General features: G+C 37.2%; 1 protein-coding gene across 1 annotated transcript in view; it reads left to right on the plus strand.

The window, feature by feature from the left end:
* Positions 1–19783, plus strand: part of LOC101848648 — a 57433-nt gene that overhangs the window by 19266 nt on the left and 18384 nt on the right. The window contains exons 16-31 of the mRNA XM_013080257.2: positions 1450–1590; positions 1957–2041; positions 2329–2542; positions 3797–4122; positions 4783–4903; positions 6350–6509; positions 6830–7041; positions 8126–8315; positions 8939–9124; positions 11123–11416; positions 12637–12737; positions 13902–14082; positions 14630–14755; positions 17179–17313; positions 17890–18050; positions 18875–19033. Coding sequence (XP_012935711.2) covers positions 1450–1590; positions 1957–2041; positions 2329–2542; positions 3797–4122; positions 4783–4903; positions 6350–6509; positions 6830–7041; positions 8126–8315; positions 8939–9124; positions 11123–11416; positions 12637–12737; positions 13902–14082; positions 14630–14755; positions 17179–17313; positions 17890–18050; positions 18875–19033 — 2792 coding nt within the window. The remainder of the gene's footprint in view (positions 1–1449; positions 1591–1956; positions 2042–2328; positions 2543–3796; positions 4123–4782; positions 4904–6349; positions 6510–6829; positions 7042–8125; positions 8316–8938; positions 9125–11122; positions 11417–12636; positions 12738–13901; positions 14083–14629; positions 14756–17178; positions 17314–17889; positions 18051–18874; positions 19034–19783) is intronic.

Consider the following 19783-nt stretch of genomic DNA (forward strand, 5'->3'; position numbering starts at 1 on the left):
TCTGTGAGCAGTAGTGTGCTCTTTATTGTGAGCTTAGCTAGAGTTCTTTGACACTTCTGTCCAGAATCACATAATATTATAAATAGAAGAGGTGTGCCGACAAAATGATTTACTTCTCGTCCTCCACAAGAAATAGAGATTTTTCCCAAAAATCAACACGCGGGTGAAATTTGTAGATTTTCTATTGATGCCATATTCTTTCAGTACAACATGCCTTTTATTATTCCATACTTATAAATTGTAAAAGCCTCACCTATGTGTGTGACATATTTGTTTCCTTAGGGCTCGAATCTGAGAAGTAACTAATTTTGTCTACATGCTTCACGTATTGTGTACTGAAGCATGAAAAAAGACTCTTTTTGTTTTGTGAATAATCTTTTTTTTTCTTTGTCGTGCGTGGAATGCACATTGTTTGCACGTCTGATATCTTATTTGCATATTCAGAAAGGTTTCTCGTAAAGTAATCAGAACTATGAAGAAAGATAAAAAGAACAACCACAGGTAGTGAGCATTTGTAGATGATGAGTCACCTGATCAGAAATACGGGCTATGGAATTGGTAACAATGAACGTATACTAAAAATGATACGCCTAGCATGATTGTGTTCTTATTGTCTTAATTGTCTAATTCTAACATATTCTTTGCTCTTTGTATTTGACTTGGATGGTTTGTGCCTTCCAATATCCATTAAACAGTCAGTCTGATGTCGCGCAAGAACTGTGCAGTTCGCTTCAACTCTGAGAAACTGCCATAGAGCTTTCTCTCAAGAGGAGCCACATTCTGCCACAACTGTGTACGAAGGGTGACATAGCGCGGGCAGTGCTGAAGGATATGGTTGGCATCCTCTTGGTCGTGTCCACATTCAAAGATCGCTGACTCTCCCACTTTTAATTTGGTGTGCATATGGTGATTGAGTCTGTTGTGGCCACAACGGAGTCTAAAGATTGTGACATGGTCTGCTCTATTTAGTATGTAGTATGGGTCATGTCTGTTGTGTTTAGGGTGGGACCTTTTCCATCTGTTTCTTAAGGCAGATTTTATTAGTGTTTTTGACTCCTGAGACATCCATGCCATCTTCAATCTGTGTCATTTTGGCTCCTTCTTTTGCTACGTCGTCTGCTTTCTCATTTCCATGAATGCCACACTGACTTGATATCCACTGCAGAGTTGTGTTGGCTTGGGAGTTTAGATCACATAGGAGTGAAAGGAGTTGTCGTATTTGAGCTGTTTGTGGCTTTTGGAGAGCTTGTAGGACAGATTTGGCATATGTGAGGATGATGGTGATTTTTGGTGATTCAAGATATAATCTGTTTTAAACTGCATTTGATCAAATGTTATTTGAATTGAAAAGAAAAACAACCCAATACATTGGCTATAGAATTAAGGAAAAAATTAGTATACCTTGAAAAAAAAAATGTTTCATGTTATGAATTTCATACTTATTCCCAGCCGAGGATCAGTGTAAGGAATTGGCTGCTCTTGGCGCAACAGCATGTGAAGGGGGGCAGATATGTCAGCCGTCAAACAACCACTACATCTGTAAATGCCCAACTGATAAGGTCTTCAGTAAGATTGGCCAAGCCTGCGTCAGTACGTATAAAAGATGACACTGCTTTTGTGGATATAGTCTAGTTATTTGTCTTGGACTTTAAACAGACTCCTTGACATTATTATTACTCGTACCATCCCAAGCTCTCACAATTTCACAATTTTCTGATGTGTAGTGTTTTGCAGCATGTTAGGTGAATGTCAGTTTTCTCCCATGCTTCATTTCTACTAACAATATTAAATATTGTCAAAAAATATGTTGAAGCTGGTGAACTTTCCTTACAATCAAATATACTCTTTAGCAAAATTGTTTTTTTAAGTCATGTCTTTTAGATTCTAGTTGAATGCATTGCAGCTGGAGAAGACATCATTTTTTAAAGTTTTAATTTTCTTATATTTTGTTTTCAGCTCACTGTGGCGAGTGTGTTGCTTCAGGGGACCCACATTACATTGATTACAATGGCAACAAATTTGACTTTCAGGGCGAGTGCAGGTGAGTTGATACACATAATGTCTGTGCTCTTTTATGAGTTGAGTGTGTATTTGATAAAAAGTTGGTGTATTGATAGGTATGCTGTTTTATATTGTACCAGTCAAAAGTAGTGCTGTGATTTTTTTTCCTTAGTTGTAATTCTATGAAAGGTGAAAAGTCTATGTTGAATTTTGGGCAGGCTGAATCTTATGCCTTCAACTGAAGTTCATTGTATGGATGCCTAATACGAAAGGGGAATTAATCATTAGACAAAGAATCTGTTGCACTTATTGCATTATATTCAACAGGTACAAGTTTTCTGGTGTCTGTGAAAAGGACAAAGATGGTGAATCGATGAACTATGACGTTTACACAAAGAACAAAGCATGTGGAGTAAGACAGGGAGTTTCCTGTATCAGTCAGGTTGATATTCATCTAAGGAACATGCAAGTGATAAGAAATGGTGCAAAGACTAAGGAGAATTTCGAATTCAAAGTTGCTGTTCGTGCCAGGAGTTTTAGGGTAAGCATTACAAATGTTTCAACACATTTAACTAATGTTTGTATTTTGTTGTTGTTATATTTTGTTGTTTTCTTTTGAATCCTTATTAGACTCAGCGTGAGTAATTTTGATCCTCGCTATGTTTTTAGCTCTTACTTGTGTTCATATTTTAGTGTTATTTGGATTCCCCCCCCCCCCTCTTCTCTTTGTACAAAATTTGTGTGGCCTAATTTTTGTTGAATGTTTGCAAAGAATTTTATGTCAATGATAGATTCTATTTTTTGTTCTCCCCAAACTTTCAAATCACAATATTACAGTCAAAATTACAAAGTTCTATCTAACATTGTAAACTGTTTTGGGTTATTAAGACCATGAGGTTAGAAAACGTATGTGCTTGGCCTTCTTACTTTGTTAAATATGTTAAAATGGAAAGACTTTAATAAAAAGAAATAGAGTTGGATTATCAAATATCAAGTACTTTTCACAAGACTGAACTTTTTCATTATATGTATACAGAAAGTTGAAATAATAAAAATGCTCTTCTCCTTTAAATTGAGAAAATTTGTTTATAATCATTGAGAATACATGCTCTGATTTCCATTTTGCACCACATTTGATGTTGTTTTCATGTCTTTTCAGCTCTTCTGCAGAGGCCCCAAATAATGATACAAGTTTTTTTTAAAAATCTCTGTAAGCTCACCGATCAGAGATTGTCGGCATAACACAACTTTTCTATTTTTTTCTACACAAAAGTAAAGACTGAAATTACTTCTAATACACAGGCTAAGAAAAATAGAAAGGAATAAAGGTTTGTTTCAACTTTCTGCACCCTTAAAAAGACGAAACTGGTTTAGAAATGGGAAAACAGTGTTATCATGAGCTTTTCTTGCGGCTGTCATAATACATAATACATGTGTGACCTCATAATGAAATTAGGCATTCCTCGAAATAATGAAATAAAAAATAAAAAACTAACACTTTTCCTACTGTTAGGCTATTTTTATCAATTAAAAAAATCTTTTATGTCCGTACAAAAACATATTTCTGTGCAGATTTTAATGGAAAATATAGAATATAGTCAACAACAAAAAATGTAAATTTGCAGTTTCCTGAGACATTCAAACTTTAGAATTCGCCAAACTTTGCTGATCATTATCTCGCTAATTGTACCCCAGACACCTGGCAAGCCCTACCTCTCTCCTGGTACAATAACTCGTGAGTTAAAAAAAACCTCCAAAGCAGTGAGACCCAAAGCTTTCTTTTACATCCCCACAGTTGAACGGCAAAGTGATCAAGCAGACAAGTTATGGAGAACTTGGAGTGTACAAGACCAGAGTGAAACCAAACTACTTCAGCCTGATTGTGCCGAAGCTGGAAATGACAGTGACGCTAAGCTGGAACAAACTCACTGTGAAGGCACCTACCTCTTTTGTTGGCAAAATGTGTGGTTTGTGTGGCGACTGCGACGATGCAGAGACTTTCCGTCTCAGAAATGGCACAAACGTGAACATACCTAAATGGAGAGATCGTTGGAGTCGTGCAGCTATGGCGCCGTTGGGGCAAGATTGGGTTGTTCCAGATCCAGAAGCTGTCGATGAAATGTAAGATGGTTGTTAATTAACCCTTTCACTATCGATGTACTAAACCCGACCTCTTGAAATATTTACAAATTGTATTTGCTTAATTTGTGGTATCGGTTGCATGTGTGTGGGAAATATTTTTATTTAAATTCAAATTCTAAACGTTGAAATAAGAAAACGAAAAGATACACAATGGAGATACAATTTTCAAAGAATAATTATGCAGCTTTTTATCTCGCCTGAAAAATGCTTCTTTCAGGTCTCAACACAATTGAACAGCTTGTTCTCTATGACCACTTTTTAAAATTGAGACCCTGAGGGTTGTGTTCTGAGATTGTTTTATTTTCTTTAATGAATCCTTGTCTATTTTAATCCCGATCAAATGAGATACTGTCTATAATATCTGTGCCTACAGCTTTAAGAACTAACATGATACCATGCGGAGTCCTGAAACCTGTAAGCTATCTCTCGTGTCTGTGACTTACAACTCAACAATAGTGGATGATCGGAGAAGACCCAGGTCTAAGCTTTCAGCTTTATTCTACAAGTGATCCTGCAAGTAGAGCTATTTGAATATTATCGAAAAGATTAGAAACTGAGTTATACCATTTGAAAGCCTTATTTAGACTTCTCATTAGTCCCCCCCCCCCCCCCCCCCGCCCTGACCTCCTCTCATTACAGATGCGACACACCTGTGGAACCTGAGGGTGAGTGCACTAAAGAGATGGAGGATAAACTGGCAGCGGACGACATGTGTGGCATTTTCTATGATGAGACTGGACCTCTTGCTGACTGTTTTAGGGTAAGAGCTAATTTCAGGTAGTGCTAATACATTTTGTAAATCAGTTCAGAGAAGAAGCAGCACAATTTCTATTGAGAAAGGAATGGATACTTTTCTTTGAAAGAACCACTCTGTAAATATGTAGGAATTGCTGGCTCGTAAGCTGTTATTAGTAATGTCTGTCTCAGCTGATTGTCTGTATCTGTGTTGGTTTTTGTTATCTTCGTTTTCATTTCTCTCTCTTTAGGTGTGGTGCTAGATCAAGATATGTCAATGAAATACCATGTATCCAATCTTTGTAAAAATCTATATCTCCAAATGAAGAAAATAGGGAGCATTAGAAAATATCTATCGGTTGGTGTCACCAAAACTTTAATAACATCACTTATATTGTCAAGGATTGATTATTTCAATTGCTTACTGGCTGGTGTACCTGATGAACAATTACAACAACTACAAAGAGTACAAAATATTGCTGCCAAAATAATTACTAAAAAACTAAAGCATGATCATGTGACTCCTATTTTAAAAGCATTGCACTGGCTCCCGGTGAAAGAGCGTATCATATATAAAATCTGTTTAACTTGCTACAAGTGCTTAAATGATTTATCACCGGACTATCTAAAACAGTTTTAACACCCTATGTGCATCCTAGAACGCTCAGATCATCAAGTGACAAAACAACCCTTGTTAAGCCTAAAATAAATTACAAATCATATGGCCAACGCTCTTTTTCATATTTTGCCCCACTTGTTTGGAATAGGCTTCCAAAAACTATCAGAGAAGCAGAAAATCTAGAAATTTTAAAGAAGAAACTAAAAGCATTTCTATTTTCATCATATTTCGATTAGACAAAATCCATCCAAGCTGTAGATCGTTGTGAGTCTGTATGTGCGCATGTGCATAATATGTACGTATATGTGTATGTGTGTATGTATGTGTGTGTGGTGCGTGCGTGAGTGAATATGTGTTTGCACGAGTATGTAACACTATGTACCTTTAAAATTGATTTGTAAATCCACAATATTTATCATGTTAACTAAGCGCATAGAGAATTGCATAAGTGGATATGCGCTATATAAATGCAATCCATTATTATTATTATTATTATTAATTCTGAGGCAGTATTCTGTGCATTGGTTGAACGTACACACAGCCCACCAGGAAGGTTGTCAGAACTCTTTTGTAGAACTTAAATTTATCGCTATGGGGCGGTTTTGAGGTTGATTTGTTGTGAAAATGACTGTCTGTGGCCACGTTCCGTTGGGACTGCTATGCATAAGTCCAAAACAACTTTAAGAAATATGAGGAGATATCAAAAAACAGTGTCCATTAGTATGGATGCGTGCTATGGAGAGGTGACCGCTCGGGCAGGTTCAACTGCACTGAATATTTGTGTAAGCAAAACTGCAGCTTATTGTGGCACTTACAGGGCTAACAATCCTTACTCTGTTGTTGTCTCAACAGACTCCAGGCATGGACCTGGAAGAGCACTTTCATAATTGTGTTTTTGACGCCTGTTACCAGCCCGATCCGATGGAGTCTGTCTGTGTTTCTGTCCAAGGATTTGCCCAGATTTGCTTGACAAAGGGCGTGTACCTTGACTGGAGACGTGATGACTTCTGCCGTAAGTATAAAAGGACTTTTGTAATATGTATGGGATGACTTCTGTCGTAATGCAAATAACCTTAGTACTGGTCAAACACTCTGCCTCTTAATTGATTCACTTCATGTTGGAAAAACTTATTTACTTTACTTAATTTACTCTCTATCCAACAGTCAATTGAGCTTTTGTTTAGAGTTAGTTACTAAACTTCTTCAACATCTAAAAAAAAGTTGTCTGTTTTGTTCTTTGGTATTTTCTTTGCTATGTGAAACTTTTCTTTTATTTCATTTGATCTGTAAGGTACACAAAACAAGCTACTGATTTTTCAACTTTCCCAACAGCCTGGAACTGCACAGCGAAGGAAATGTACCGTTCGGATGCGTCGTGTGAGCCTACTTGTGGTGAAGTGTCTGTGCTGGGCATCTGTGAGGAACCTCCTGAAGAAGGCTGTGTGTGCCGTGATGGGCTCATGAGACAAGGACAGAAGTGTGTCACACCGGAGGAGTGTGGTTGTTCTGTCCCAATGCCCGACGGTTCAACCTGGCTTTTGACCGTGAGTATCTGTATACATTAGTCTCACGGTTATTTGTACTTGAAATATGATATTACCCTACAGGAATAACTTTCAAGATCTGATTTGAGTAGACACTAAACTTTTCTCATCCAGTCTACTTTCTGTAGGTCTATGGTGTTAAGTATGGTGGTCATGCCTGCGACTTCATAACGTATCGTGTGTCTCATAAAATGAGAAACATCATGAATAACACTAATGGATAATTCTGAGAGGTGACAACAGTTGTTTAATTACTTATTTTATCTTTCATTATTCATGTTGATGCTGGCTACACACGAGAGTTGTTAATTCAGGTAACGCAAGTACATAAACTGCACCTTTTCATTGGATGATGATTTGAACCATTTTTAGATGGCCTGTTAGAAGCATCAAACGTTTTCTGAGAACACCTTTGAGCTGGAATTTCTACAAATCTTGAGGTTCTGATGCTCTAGAGTTGTTTTTAGACTACCTGACATAGTGTGCTTACAGAAACAAAACTCAAAAATAATAAGTGGACTTCAAGAAAATTGTGGCAGGGCTTGAGTCAAAGAGCTCAATTGTTTTTATTTGTATTGATGTATCCATTTCTAAGGCATCGTGGTGAAACTAGGCGCTCATCAAAATAATAAAATCAAAGAAACAGCCATTTTTTCAGTCCATCGGACAATTTTTTTCAAATTTTCTTTTTTGAGCCAGCACCTTTTTGTCCATTTAAAACACATTCATGGGTGGAGTTTACTGAAAAGCGGTGTTTAATGTTACAAAAAATGAACTTTTACAGATTCCAAAAACACTCAAGCTTTAGAATTCACAAAAGTTTGGTGGCCATTTTCTTGCTAATTTTACTTCTGACACCTAGCGACACGCACCTCCTTCAATTGCACATATCTTAACTTCTTCAAAGAAAGCAATGCAAATGTACAAGCTATAAGACAATACAAATAACACAATGTGACAAAAAACTGACGAGCGCCTGATTCCATTGCATCGTGACTCATTTTATATTGAAAAACACATGCGAGGAATTTCCAACAGCGTACCTTAGGGCCACGAAGTCTTGAGTACCCATCATTGTCCACAGATCGGTGAGTCTGTTCTGATGCCTGAGTGTACAGAACGTTATACATGTAAAGTCCTGCCTGATAAAACGACTGAAGCTGTTGCGGAGCCGTACTCTCTTAAGCTGAACTTCATCTGTGTACCAGGATACCCAACCACTGTGGAGTGTGCCAAGGGATTCGTCCTGTCAGAGGATAAGAAAACCTGCATTAGTAAGTGTTTCGTTTCTTTCTTTCTGTCAGGATTTGAGCTTAAAGATAATAATGTTTCTAAGGGGACTTTATCAGAGAGAAAAAACTTGCTACTAACAATCCTGTAACATCATTCAATGTGAAAATATTTTATGTAGAGGTAATGAATTTATCAGAGATGGAAGTTGGCTACTGACCAGGCTATAATATCACTCAGTTTATAAACCAATATTTTTCCCCAGTAGTTCTAGAAGTGAAAGGTTTAGTGTAAAAAATGCCGTATTGTTTGATACATTGCTCATGTGCATGCTTTTTCTAGTTTTTATGCCAAAGAAAAACGTATCAGTTTACAGGGCCATTTTGTAAAAGCTATCACATACCTTTTTTCCAGCATTGTTTGAAGTACGAATTCTATATTAATATTATAAAATACAATAATAACCTGCAATATTCAAACTTTAAAAGTAGAGGGAAGTCTGAATCCCAGCTCTATTTATATTGCATGAAAAGGACAATAACATTTAAAAAAAACAATACGTGATATCTGTAATGCAGACACGGCTGCATAGAAATTATTTTTCCATTCTATCTATGGATAGATAACCTAAATCACATTTGACTATCACCATACAATCATAATACAGGGGATTCGGAGGGCTGTATAGATGGATATTCCGACGCTGATGGGCTCTGCATCAAGACTCCTGAGGAAGAGAATGTGTGGAGGCAGGCCGTGGAAGCTTGCAATAGACAGGATGGCACTCTCAGCTTTGTGGACACAGAGACCAAATTGAACGCATTGAGAGTCGTCATGGTAGAAAAAGGATACAGTAAGTTTATTTTTGCCCAAAGCTCGTATGTATTGTTAGATTGTCCTGAATGAGGAATGAAATTAATACTACTCTAGCCCTTTATGTAACTTAATGTGTTACAAGCTTTGAATAACCAGTTTTAACTCTTTTGTAAATGACTAATTCAATCCTTGGTAATGAACTGAGTTTCATATATTTTATTATAAAATTGGTGCTAATGTTTTAGTAGAGGACTTTTTGTTTTAAAATGCTGATCTAGTTACAGGATATATGTGTGTTATTATAGCATAATGTCTGTTTCAATATGTGGCCAAATACAATATGCAGCAATACTAATGAATTATCTTTGTTGAGCAATAAGATAAAATACTTCTTTATTGACCAGATCCTGGCACATTGGCTTGTTGTTTCACCACGTGTACACACACACACACACACACACACGCACACACGCACATACACACACACACACACACATACACGCGCGCGTGCGCCCGCTTGCGCGCGCGTGCACACATTCGCGCCCACATGCACACACACGTAGGCTTACAATCACATGCATAATATAAATGAGCAGCAATATAAACAATATGATTTTCACTCCATTCGGAAAAGTGAACTACAAAATTCTGGTAAGCGGTTTCGTTATGGTCAGCCTGAATTAGCCCAATTATGGTTGAATCATCTGCAATTTTTATCAATTTGATGTTACTGTTGTTTATTTGGCAGTTGTTCGTGCATAGTGTGAATAAAACTGGTGGCAAAACACATCCTTGAGGGGCGCCTGTATTTGTTGTGATGTATGTCAATGAAGAATGTTTTAATTTTACATACTGGGTTCGGTTGGTAAGAAAATTGCCAATCCATACTATTAAATTGACGTTAACAACTATGTTTTCTAATTTCTTTAAAAGGATAGCTGGCTGGATAGTACTTAAGGCTGACAAAAAATAAACAAACAGGATCCCATAGTATGTTTTTTTGGTTTGTCTAAGTGTTTATATATGTTATCAAGAAATAGTAGAATGGCGTCTTCCACACTTCTTCCTTGACGATATGCGAATTGTAGAGTGTCCTGGATGGGTTCTATGTACATTCGTTGTCTTTTTAGCACAATTTTGTCTAGGTATTTTATAACTATGGATGTTATGGCTATTGGCCTTAGGTCATTCGTTTTAGTAATTTTTTCTCTCTTTGGAAGGGGGACGATTTCAGAACAATTCCAAATAGTGGGAATAGCTTGTGTCAACAACGACTGGTTGATAATGTAGGTGTAAATAAAACTAAGTTGTGCTGAACGCATTTTCAGAATTTTGGGTTGCATACCGTCTGGACCACACGCCTTTCTCACATTCACACGTCCAAACACACATCTAACCTCACGTTCTTCAACAACAATAGCGTTATTTTCTTTTGTGTCGGTGTTCACACATGGCAAGTCACACGGACTGCCTTTGTCGACACGTGAGAAAAAGGCATTTAGTTAATTTGCTTAGCTTTCTTCGTTGTTAACACATGTTTGTTGGTTTATTTTTGTAGCCCATTATGGTCTTAAGCCCAGTCCATGTCTCTCGAGAGTTATTTGAACGAAACAGATCTTTCAGTTTCTTTTTATATTTCTGTTTTTCAACCCAGATTACTTTCTTAATAGTTTTGTCTATGACTTTATATTCTGTTTTGTTATGGTTTTTAAAAGCCTTTTTCTTTTTATGGATTAGATCTTTGACTCCAGAATTTACCCACGGTTTAGAGTTAGGGAAGATGGTAACTTGTTTTTTAAGAGCCACTATATCTACACAAAATTTAACATAGTCTGTGACTGTTGTACATAATCATTGTTATCACATCACGCTTTGATAAAAACATTCCAGTTGGTACAGTCAAAACATCCTCTCAGTTGATCTTCGCTTTCTTCTGTCCAGGTGGTGACTGTTCAAACTTCTGTCTTCGTTCATTTGAAAAATCTTATGTGTTTGGTTTCTTTTAGTGCCTATGTTCTTTTCACTTCTTTCACAGAGTCCCTGTATGTGTCTGGCAAAGTGAAAGTAACCGTAGATGAAAATGAAGAGATCAAATTGAGGCCTTTCCTCACCCCTGCTCAGCAAGACAAAGTGGAGTACGCCAACTACCACGTCCCGGACTACCTGCTCTCCGTGGCAGTGGTCAGCGATGACTTCTCTCCACAGACTGTGATCTCGTCAGCAGAAGACATCGTTCTTGGCCTGGTGGTCAGGTTGGATGAGAGTGGAGAAGGTGTCATTGTGCTGGCGGTACCAACCACCACGCCATCCAACTTTGCCTGTGAGCAGAGTAAGTACCTAGTGTTGAACTTGAGTTTTATTCTCACCAAGAGAACAGGCAATGGATCAGTGCTTGTCAGTCTTACGGTTAACTTCAAAATGAAGGTCTGTGGTTCAAATATTAACCATGTATCGTGATATTAACAACATTCCAGTTTTTTTTCTTGATAGGTCTATGGTTTGAGTCTCACATTCTTTTGAATTTGAGCATCAGTTTCCAAGAGAGACAGCTTACAAGAATCGTTTTGCCCTTTTCTGAAGCAAAGCTGATGAGGTTCTTATCACACTTTGAAATGCAGCAGAGAATTTGACAACTGGAGTACAGTTCACTTACCCTTGATTATGCTTTTGATGTTAAGAAAATGGCACAAATGCTATAACTAAGGTAAAGGCAAAAAGAAAGAAATAAAGTGTTTTAAAAACTATCAGCAGAGCATCAAATGCAATTGTATAAGCTTCATTTTTTTCTCAGGCGGGAAACAGTACTTATTTGAGAGGAGATGCTCTCAAAATCAATGTCTCTTAATTATAATCAGATGGATAATTGTTCTTAACAACTTTGTTTCTGTAATATACGGGCGTCTGATTTGTGGTCCACAGTTTTGTTAAGTAACAATGCAGCTGGGTCCTGAGATGTCATTAGCCTGTAGGATTCATTAAAATAGTAAAGGGGGACATCACGATGTGACAACAAATGTCACCGAGTATTCTATAACAGTATAAATCATGAATGTTGTTCGTCACCAAAGTTATAGTTGGTTGCTTTTAAGGACAAGCGGGCTAACCCAGGTTTTGGGGGTTTCCAGAAATCTTGATCTACACCAAAAGTGGTCGTTGCCCTACCTATAGGAGAAGTTTGGTTTCATTGGTGTGTATATTTGTTTGGTTATAGAGAAGACTCTCTTTGTCTTTAAAAGAAACTGAACAAGGGGCAAAAAATTTAACTTGATTTTCTTAAAATAGCATTTTTCGGGATAGCCCCCTTGTGCTTAAAAGCGACCAATTTAAGGGAGAAATATACAATAATGTTGTTTTTTTGCGGTGTCCTTTTATTTTATTTCTTGGAACAACACTGATGATCCTTTTAAACAAAAGTTCAGTTTAAAACTACATAGACATGACTGTTATTTTTCACTTTTATGTAGTGCCAAATTAATGGGTACTTTGTAGTTTTATAGGTGAATATTGTTAATACACTCATTAAACGCCCATTCATTTGTCAACTTGTAGGAACACCAGATGAGAAAGACAAAGACTGGTATGGCCCTTGCAACACAGACAGCGTCATGGAAGATGATGGAGATCAGGAGCTGTTGTCCAGCCTGCTACTGGTACGTCTCTCAGCTCGGGGGACCTCATGGTCCCCCCATCTTTGTTATCGTGCCATGACACATCTGCTGGGACATTTCAGTGATCCACGTTCAGCTCTTTTTAAGGACCCCCGAGCAAGTGTTTCAGTTCCTGCGTGCTGTCAGCATTGCTGACCGTTTATGACGCCACAGCACCAGAAGAGAGAGAGAGAGAGAGAGAGAGAGACAGACAGAGATAGAAAGAGAGACAGAGAGAGATGGGAGAGAGAGAGAGAGAGAGAGAGAGAGAGAGAGAGAGAGAGAGAGAGAGAGACCACCACCCTTGTTGTCTCTGCATCTCCTGTAATAAGCTATGTGTATTAAACCTGCCTAATTACTAAAAATATAAAGTAAGGACAACGCAGAGATCAATGAAAAGGAAGATGCTTGGTATCAGAATACATGATATATACAAATGCATGTAAAAATATGAAATTAAACATGAATGGCAGATATCCCTAAATGTTTTCCTTTACAAAATAGAAAATGGGCTCGTTACATTGGTAAAATGACGGATAACTGATGAAGAAATAGATACACCAAAGAGAGACCAAGGACACAACAATGATCAAGAGGAAGGTGAGAAAAAAGGTGGCAAGATGACATTAGAGAGCAGATGCAGCGAACAGTCAATAGATCAGAGTGTATGTCATTGATGAAGGGCTACATTCCACTGCGGAGGGACAATGCATAGAAATTAAGAAAGAAAGCCTCTATTATTTTTATCAGGATGGCTTGATTTTGCTATAGTAAACCTCTGAATTTAAGTTTCCTACCAATGTCAGTATTGTCAAAGGTTTTCTCAGGTCCAGCTGTCTTGCCAAGCAAACTGGTTTCTTCCCATTTTGCTACTTTTCTCAATTTGTGGCATTAGTAGCATAGTGGTTAGGCTATCGGACTCACAACTATAAGGGGGCAGGTTTGAATCACGTCGGGGAAAAGCACTTTACTAAGTTTCCTCACTTTACCCTGTTGGGAATGGGTCATGTGGCTTTAGGCAGTGTATGATCTTGTCGGGTTTGTAGTGCTTGAGGGTCTGCTGGGGTTGTAAAGGTCATAGTGCATGCTGTAGAGCATTGATATGCACTTTGTATAATGCAATTATCCTTATAATTATAATTATAATTATTTTCGATCTGTTGGCAGGACAACAAATGCTTGATCTGTCCTAAACCCATGGCTGTGCGTTGCAATGTAGTTAAAGGTAAACCTGCTACTGGAGCCACAGTGAATGGAGTATGTGAGCTCAACGTTGAAGGTCTTCTCTACTCTTGCGATGAAGGTGCTGCCTGCATAGACAAAAATGTGGAAGTACAGTGTATTAAAGGTAAAGTTACAATATCTTTTGTATTTGGAGATTTGATTCAAGAAGGAAACTACTAGAGGCTGGCTACTGTGGCTTGTACAGTTGTCAACTCGGCTAACACAGTGAAGTTAAAGATTTGGATCTGAATAGGATTGTCATTTTTATGGTCTGTCCAAGAATAGTAGGTACTTTCTATGCGCCTACTGTTTTGTTGAAAAAGCAAGTAATCTGTCCCTGAAATCCCCTATGCTGTTCCTAATAAGATATTGCTATAGTTAAAAAGGTTTACACTAATGAATTCCCTTGGTGATCACAGTGCCATGAAACAGTCAATCTTTAGCTAACTTTTTGTTTCTGCTTGTCTCGCTGGAATGTTCCCAAATTTGATATGCTATGTTTCTTCCACTAGCCGATATGTTTACAACAGTAACTGAGACAGGAAACCTGTTCTAAAGCAGACATGGTTTCCAAAATAAAAGTTTCTCTACTATAAAGTATAACTTGTTTAATGTACTTTTAGATAAATAGTGTGTTTTGATTTTATTGTTTAATATGCTGCATTCCTCAGATATTGATGAGTGTGCCTTGGGTATTGATGACTGCACTGGTAACACCAAATGCATCAACACAATCGGAGCCTACAAGTGCAAGTGTCCCAAGGAAATGCCTCTTATGGTCAATGGACGTTGTAGACGTAAGATCTCTTAACCTTAGCTGTGATTTCTTGGAATCCTAGTACTGCTATTGTAAGGTATGCATATGATGCTAATTGTCCAAATCCAAAGTTGTTTAGCATTGAGATTCTATGAGTGCTGCTGGTTTTGACTCGTTTTCAATAAAGTTACATCATGTGCACACCTTAATTCTAAAAAAAATTGGTTTTTCTGGGTTTTGTCCTTTGCACATTGAGGGTAATATTTTTTATTGGATGCTACAACTCAGCTGTCTTCATGAACTGTGTTGAATTCATATCAAACTAGTGGAAATTAAATTAGCTCCCTGAACATTAACTTTGGGTTGTGTAGTTCTGCAAAGTTTGACGACTTGTGCAAAAACTGCATGAAGTATCATTTTGAAAAATGACAACGCATTTGCAACTTCAAGTTTCTCCAAGAAGTAAGAAATTCTATTTGATATATTGTTGCAGCAAGATATAACATTTTTACTTAACATATTTAATTTTTCATTTGAAATATGCAATATTTAGTTAATTATATCTTGGTTATATCTGCTTTACACCAGCATGAAAAACAATAAGCACCTCAACTTATTTTGAGGCAACACAATATTCTTCACACTATGATTTGCTTGCATTGAGAAAACATTATCCTGAATCAGAACTTATGTGATGTTTATACAAATGTGTATTTGATCAGAAAAACAACAACACACTGATATAAATATAATATGATAATACATTACACCAATGCTTGCCAACCTGGGCGATTTGGTATTCTTGGTGGACGTACAATTAAATATATCAATGGATCAATTTTCTGACAAAACAAAATGGTATTCTGATTACATTCTCTACAAAACGTTATAAATAAGCACACTGGTCCTTTGCTCTGAAAATAAAAATAAGGGAATAATTTCAGGATACATTGAAATCATATTCGGCATATCCTGGGGAATATGGGTTATATAATATCATTACTTACCCATTGTAAATTATTGTTGCCTGATAGATTTACAATCAGTTGTTATAAAGAGTACAGTAATGAAGAAGACATTTCCATTTTACCATATTTTTAATTTTTTAAAACGTGTTTCACTTATAATTTGAACAATGAATGGATTGATAAAATTGAGCCACATGCAGAGCAGGTCAGCCATCCTACACGCACGGTTTCTGTCGTCCAGGTAGTACAACATCAGCGTTCATAAACTTACAAAAGGGTTGATTCAGATTCAGATTGAAAAACCGTTTTAAAAATCCATAGTACAGGTTTGGTAAATTGTTGGGAGCTGTGGGTGGTCCTCACATTTTCTGACGACAAGGCTCCAACAGAATCAGATCCAGGAAAGGCTGGCAAAGGGATGCATGGGCCAGTGCCAGGATCTTTATGGGGCCAGAAACTGAGGATGATATAATATTATTTATGTTATATGAAAAAGAATACATTTTAGCCAACGAACTGGGAGTGGAGTAATTTACTTCATTGTCTAACAGATTTTTAATACATTTGTCGATACAGGTTTAAATGAGTATATCAATAGTCAGTTGGGTAGAACTTTGGTCCTGCCATCTCTGTGTAGCGGAAGTTTGAGACAATGAACTTTGCCTTGACAACTGTTGCTATGGAAAATATACGACCGGGGGTTCATAATGTGAATCATCATACTATGAGATAATAGCACAAATAAATTCACTTACACAATGCACTGCATGTGGTGGCATACATTCCCGTATAGCAAAGTGCATGACATGATATATCACTCAGAGACTATTCACAGAAGTGTTTATGAGCTGACCATCATGTAAAAGTTTTCTGTACGTAAGGCATCCCCTCAGCTTGTTGGTCCTCACAGGGACTGCATTTGAAAACTATTAGTGGCTGGTGTTTCTTTGACATCCCAAACTTCACTCTCCATTGAAACATACACATTTCCAGGGTCATATTTTTAACAGAATAGCGTTCATCAGCTTTTCCTGTTTACTATGGTTTCAGCTGATCACAAAATGTAAACCAAAATAGCTTAATCCATTAGCTTGGTGAGAACATAACAAAGTTTATACTTGTTACTTCAGTCTTCTCAATGAGAGGATGAAATATTTTCATTGGTTTAATGAATTCAAATCTTGTGTTTTGGACCGCCTTGCCTCACAGACGAGTTCTCAGTGACACGATGAGCTGTAAGTCAGGTGCATAATGATGTGACAATTATCTTGCGCCAAAGACTGCAGATAGCAACGGTTGTTACCATTGCTGTTTTCCAAATGTTATGCAGCAATGTCATGAGGTCAGTCCATGTCCTTAAAGGAATTTTATCTTGTAATCAAATTCCCCGGTTATTGAAAACCGGGTAGATTTTTACAAATTCTTTGTGATCAGTCCATGTCCCGTTAAAAGGGTCTTTGTAGTTGATCTCATCTCAGCACGGTCCCTACTTCAGCCTCAAAAACATGCACCATGGTCGGCCCGCAAATCCCCAACGGCTACTTGTTTGACTTCAATGGATTCAGCAACAGACCTGCCCTCTTTGACTATGACTGCAATTATGTGCTGGCAGCTCCCTGCCAGAATGCTTGTGAGTATCTTTTTGTGAGAGAGAAAAAAGAAATTGACAGACTGACAGACTGACCAGCAGAAATGGACTGAGGTAGAAAGAGAACGTTTGTAAGTGTGTAATGTGACAGTTATATTATAGTCAAGATTAAGTGGAGGGATGTTGCACTAGTCAAGTAAAATATACGTCTAGTGGAGAGGGGAGGGGGATTGAGAAATTGGTTGTAATAACTACAATTTTAATTTATAGATGGGAGTATTAGATATTTACCTGAAGGAGGCATACATTTTGGATAAACAAGTCAATTTTTTATTGTGACCTCTATTCCAACTTGGAAATGTGATGCCTATTTGCGCTCTTTCAAAACGTTTTCCTAACTTCCTGGGACAAGACTATTGTGTTGGTATAAAATTAACTTCGGGGACAAAAATTAAAAAGAAAGGTAATGTTTTTTTTCTAAACTTTTTGATGTTAATTGCACATTTTTCTGTAGCTTTTTAACAAAAGAATACATTTGCTTTGACTTGTATCCTAGTCGAAATGTAGGGTTATTATAAAGTCTACATTACTAAAACGCTGCTGTATTCTCTTTTACAGATAGTGAGGCCATTGGACTGCCTTACATTAACTTTGCTGTAATCACCTCACGTGAGGAGGAGCTTGAGATGTCCGTCATGGCCACTATCTACCGTCCAAAGGCCCCCGAAATGAAAATGTGGATTATCAATCCAGCTCTTCTGAAGAGAGGAGTTTTTAGGGTATTGGCCTCGATTTTTTATGTGTGTTATTTCAAGCCAGCTGCTTTGCTATTAAGGGAATATTCTTTAAAAATATTTGAGTCAATACAGCTATTTTTAAAATGAGTATTAAAAGTAGTTTATATTTTTAGGGACATTTTGTTATAGATTTGGTCAACTTGACACTGAACTTTACATTAATAATTAAAGAATATAAAGTCTCAATCTTCATAGCTGAGCAGTCCAAAGTATAGATGAAATATAAAATAAAAAGTAACATAAGCTTGTGTTCTCATTCCTACTCTGAGAATGTTTTTATATTAAGTTTTGATTACATATGCAAAATGTGTATATAATATGGCTTCATCTTCCCTTTTTCTGAGTTCCCCCCCCCCCTACCCCACCTAAAAAAATGCTACAAAAACCCAAAAAATACACAGGAAACAGAAAGCAAGAAATCAGTATTTATATCGTGGGCAAGTTGTTCAAATGCCCCAGGTCCAGAATACAATTTTTTTCAAAAGAGAGAAAAAAAACCTTATTTTAAAAACAGTTTTACCATACGTGAATTATATTTATCTGTAAAAAATATTTTTTTCAACTTTTAGAATCTGAATTTTGACAAACGTTTTCTCGAGTGCACGCAGCCGATACCACAGATGAAGAAACTGCAATGGAATTTTTTTAAAATCTCAATTTTGGGCTTAGCACATCTGAATAGCTGGCCAATAGTATGTTAATATTATTTTTTGTAAAGCTCTAACTGATAATAAGTAACAACACCCCCCCCCCCAAATTCTGTAGCTCTCTGAAAATAAAAAAAATGTCGTTTCTTTATCCCATAGTATGGCAACAAAGGAGAAAACCTAACAGAAACCCAGCTAAACTTTGTGTGCCTGTCCACCCGTACCAAATACATCTTCAAGGAGCCCGGCACCCTCATTATAAAGAGTCTGGACAACTTCTACAAAGTCAAGATTAGGATGGATCCATTTGATATCAAGGTCAGTGTAAAAAAAAAACATACCAGAAAAGTAGAAAGGGCTACCAACATCATTTGTTAGTTACAGGAATGATTTTCCCTTTACAGATACGATATGAAAGTCAAGTGCAATAATCGATATGTTTTTCTAAACGCCTCCATCGACACAGTTTTGACTATTTAACAGTTTTGCTGCTTCAACCCTGTCTGTCAGGACCAGCCTAGGCTGAGAGAGATACGATATACCAGCAGGCAGACGTAGATATACTAGATCTAGATAAAAAAAAGTACTTACAAGGGATTAATTTAGACGTAGATACTTAATGATAAAACCTCCTCTCAGGGGAATACACGTAGATACTGGATAAAAAAAAAAAATTCCTTACAGGAGAAAAAACATCCTCGCAGGGGACAGACGTAGATACAGGATAAATAAATTATCCTCGCAGGGGAACAGATATAGATACAGGATAAATAAATTATCCTCGCAGGGGAACAGACGTAGATACAGGATCCTCCATGCAGGGGATGAAAACATCCTCGAAGCGGTATAGACGTTGATACTGGATTTGAAAAAAATCTTAATAATACATAATAATGGATTGCATTTATATAGCGCATATCCACTAATGCATGCTCTATGCGCTTAAAATGATACAATATTATGGATTTACAAATACATTTTAAAGGCACATAGTGTTACATATGCGTGCACACACATATTCACGCTCGCATGCACCCACACACACATACACACACACACACACACACA

The sequence above is a fragment of the Aplysia californica genome, unplaced genomic scaffold (assembly GCF_000002075.1).
Source record: "Aplysia californica isolate F4 #8 unplaced genomic scaffold, AplCal3.0 scaffold00080, whole genome shotgun sequence".
Taxonomy (NCBI): Eukaryota; Metazoa; Mollusca; class Gastropoda; order Aplysiida; family Aplysiidae; genus Aplysia; species Aplysia californica.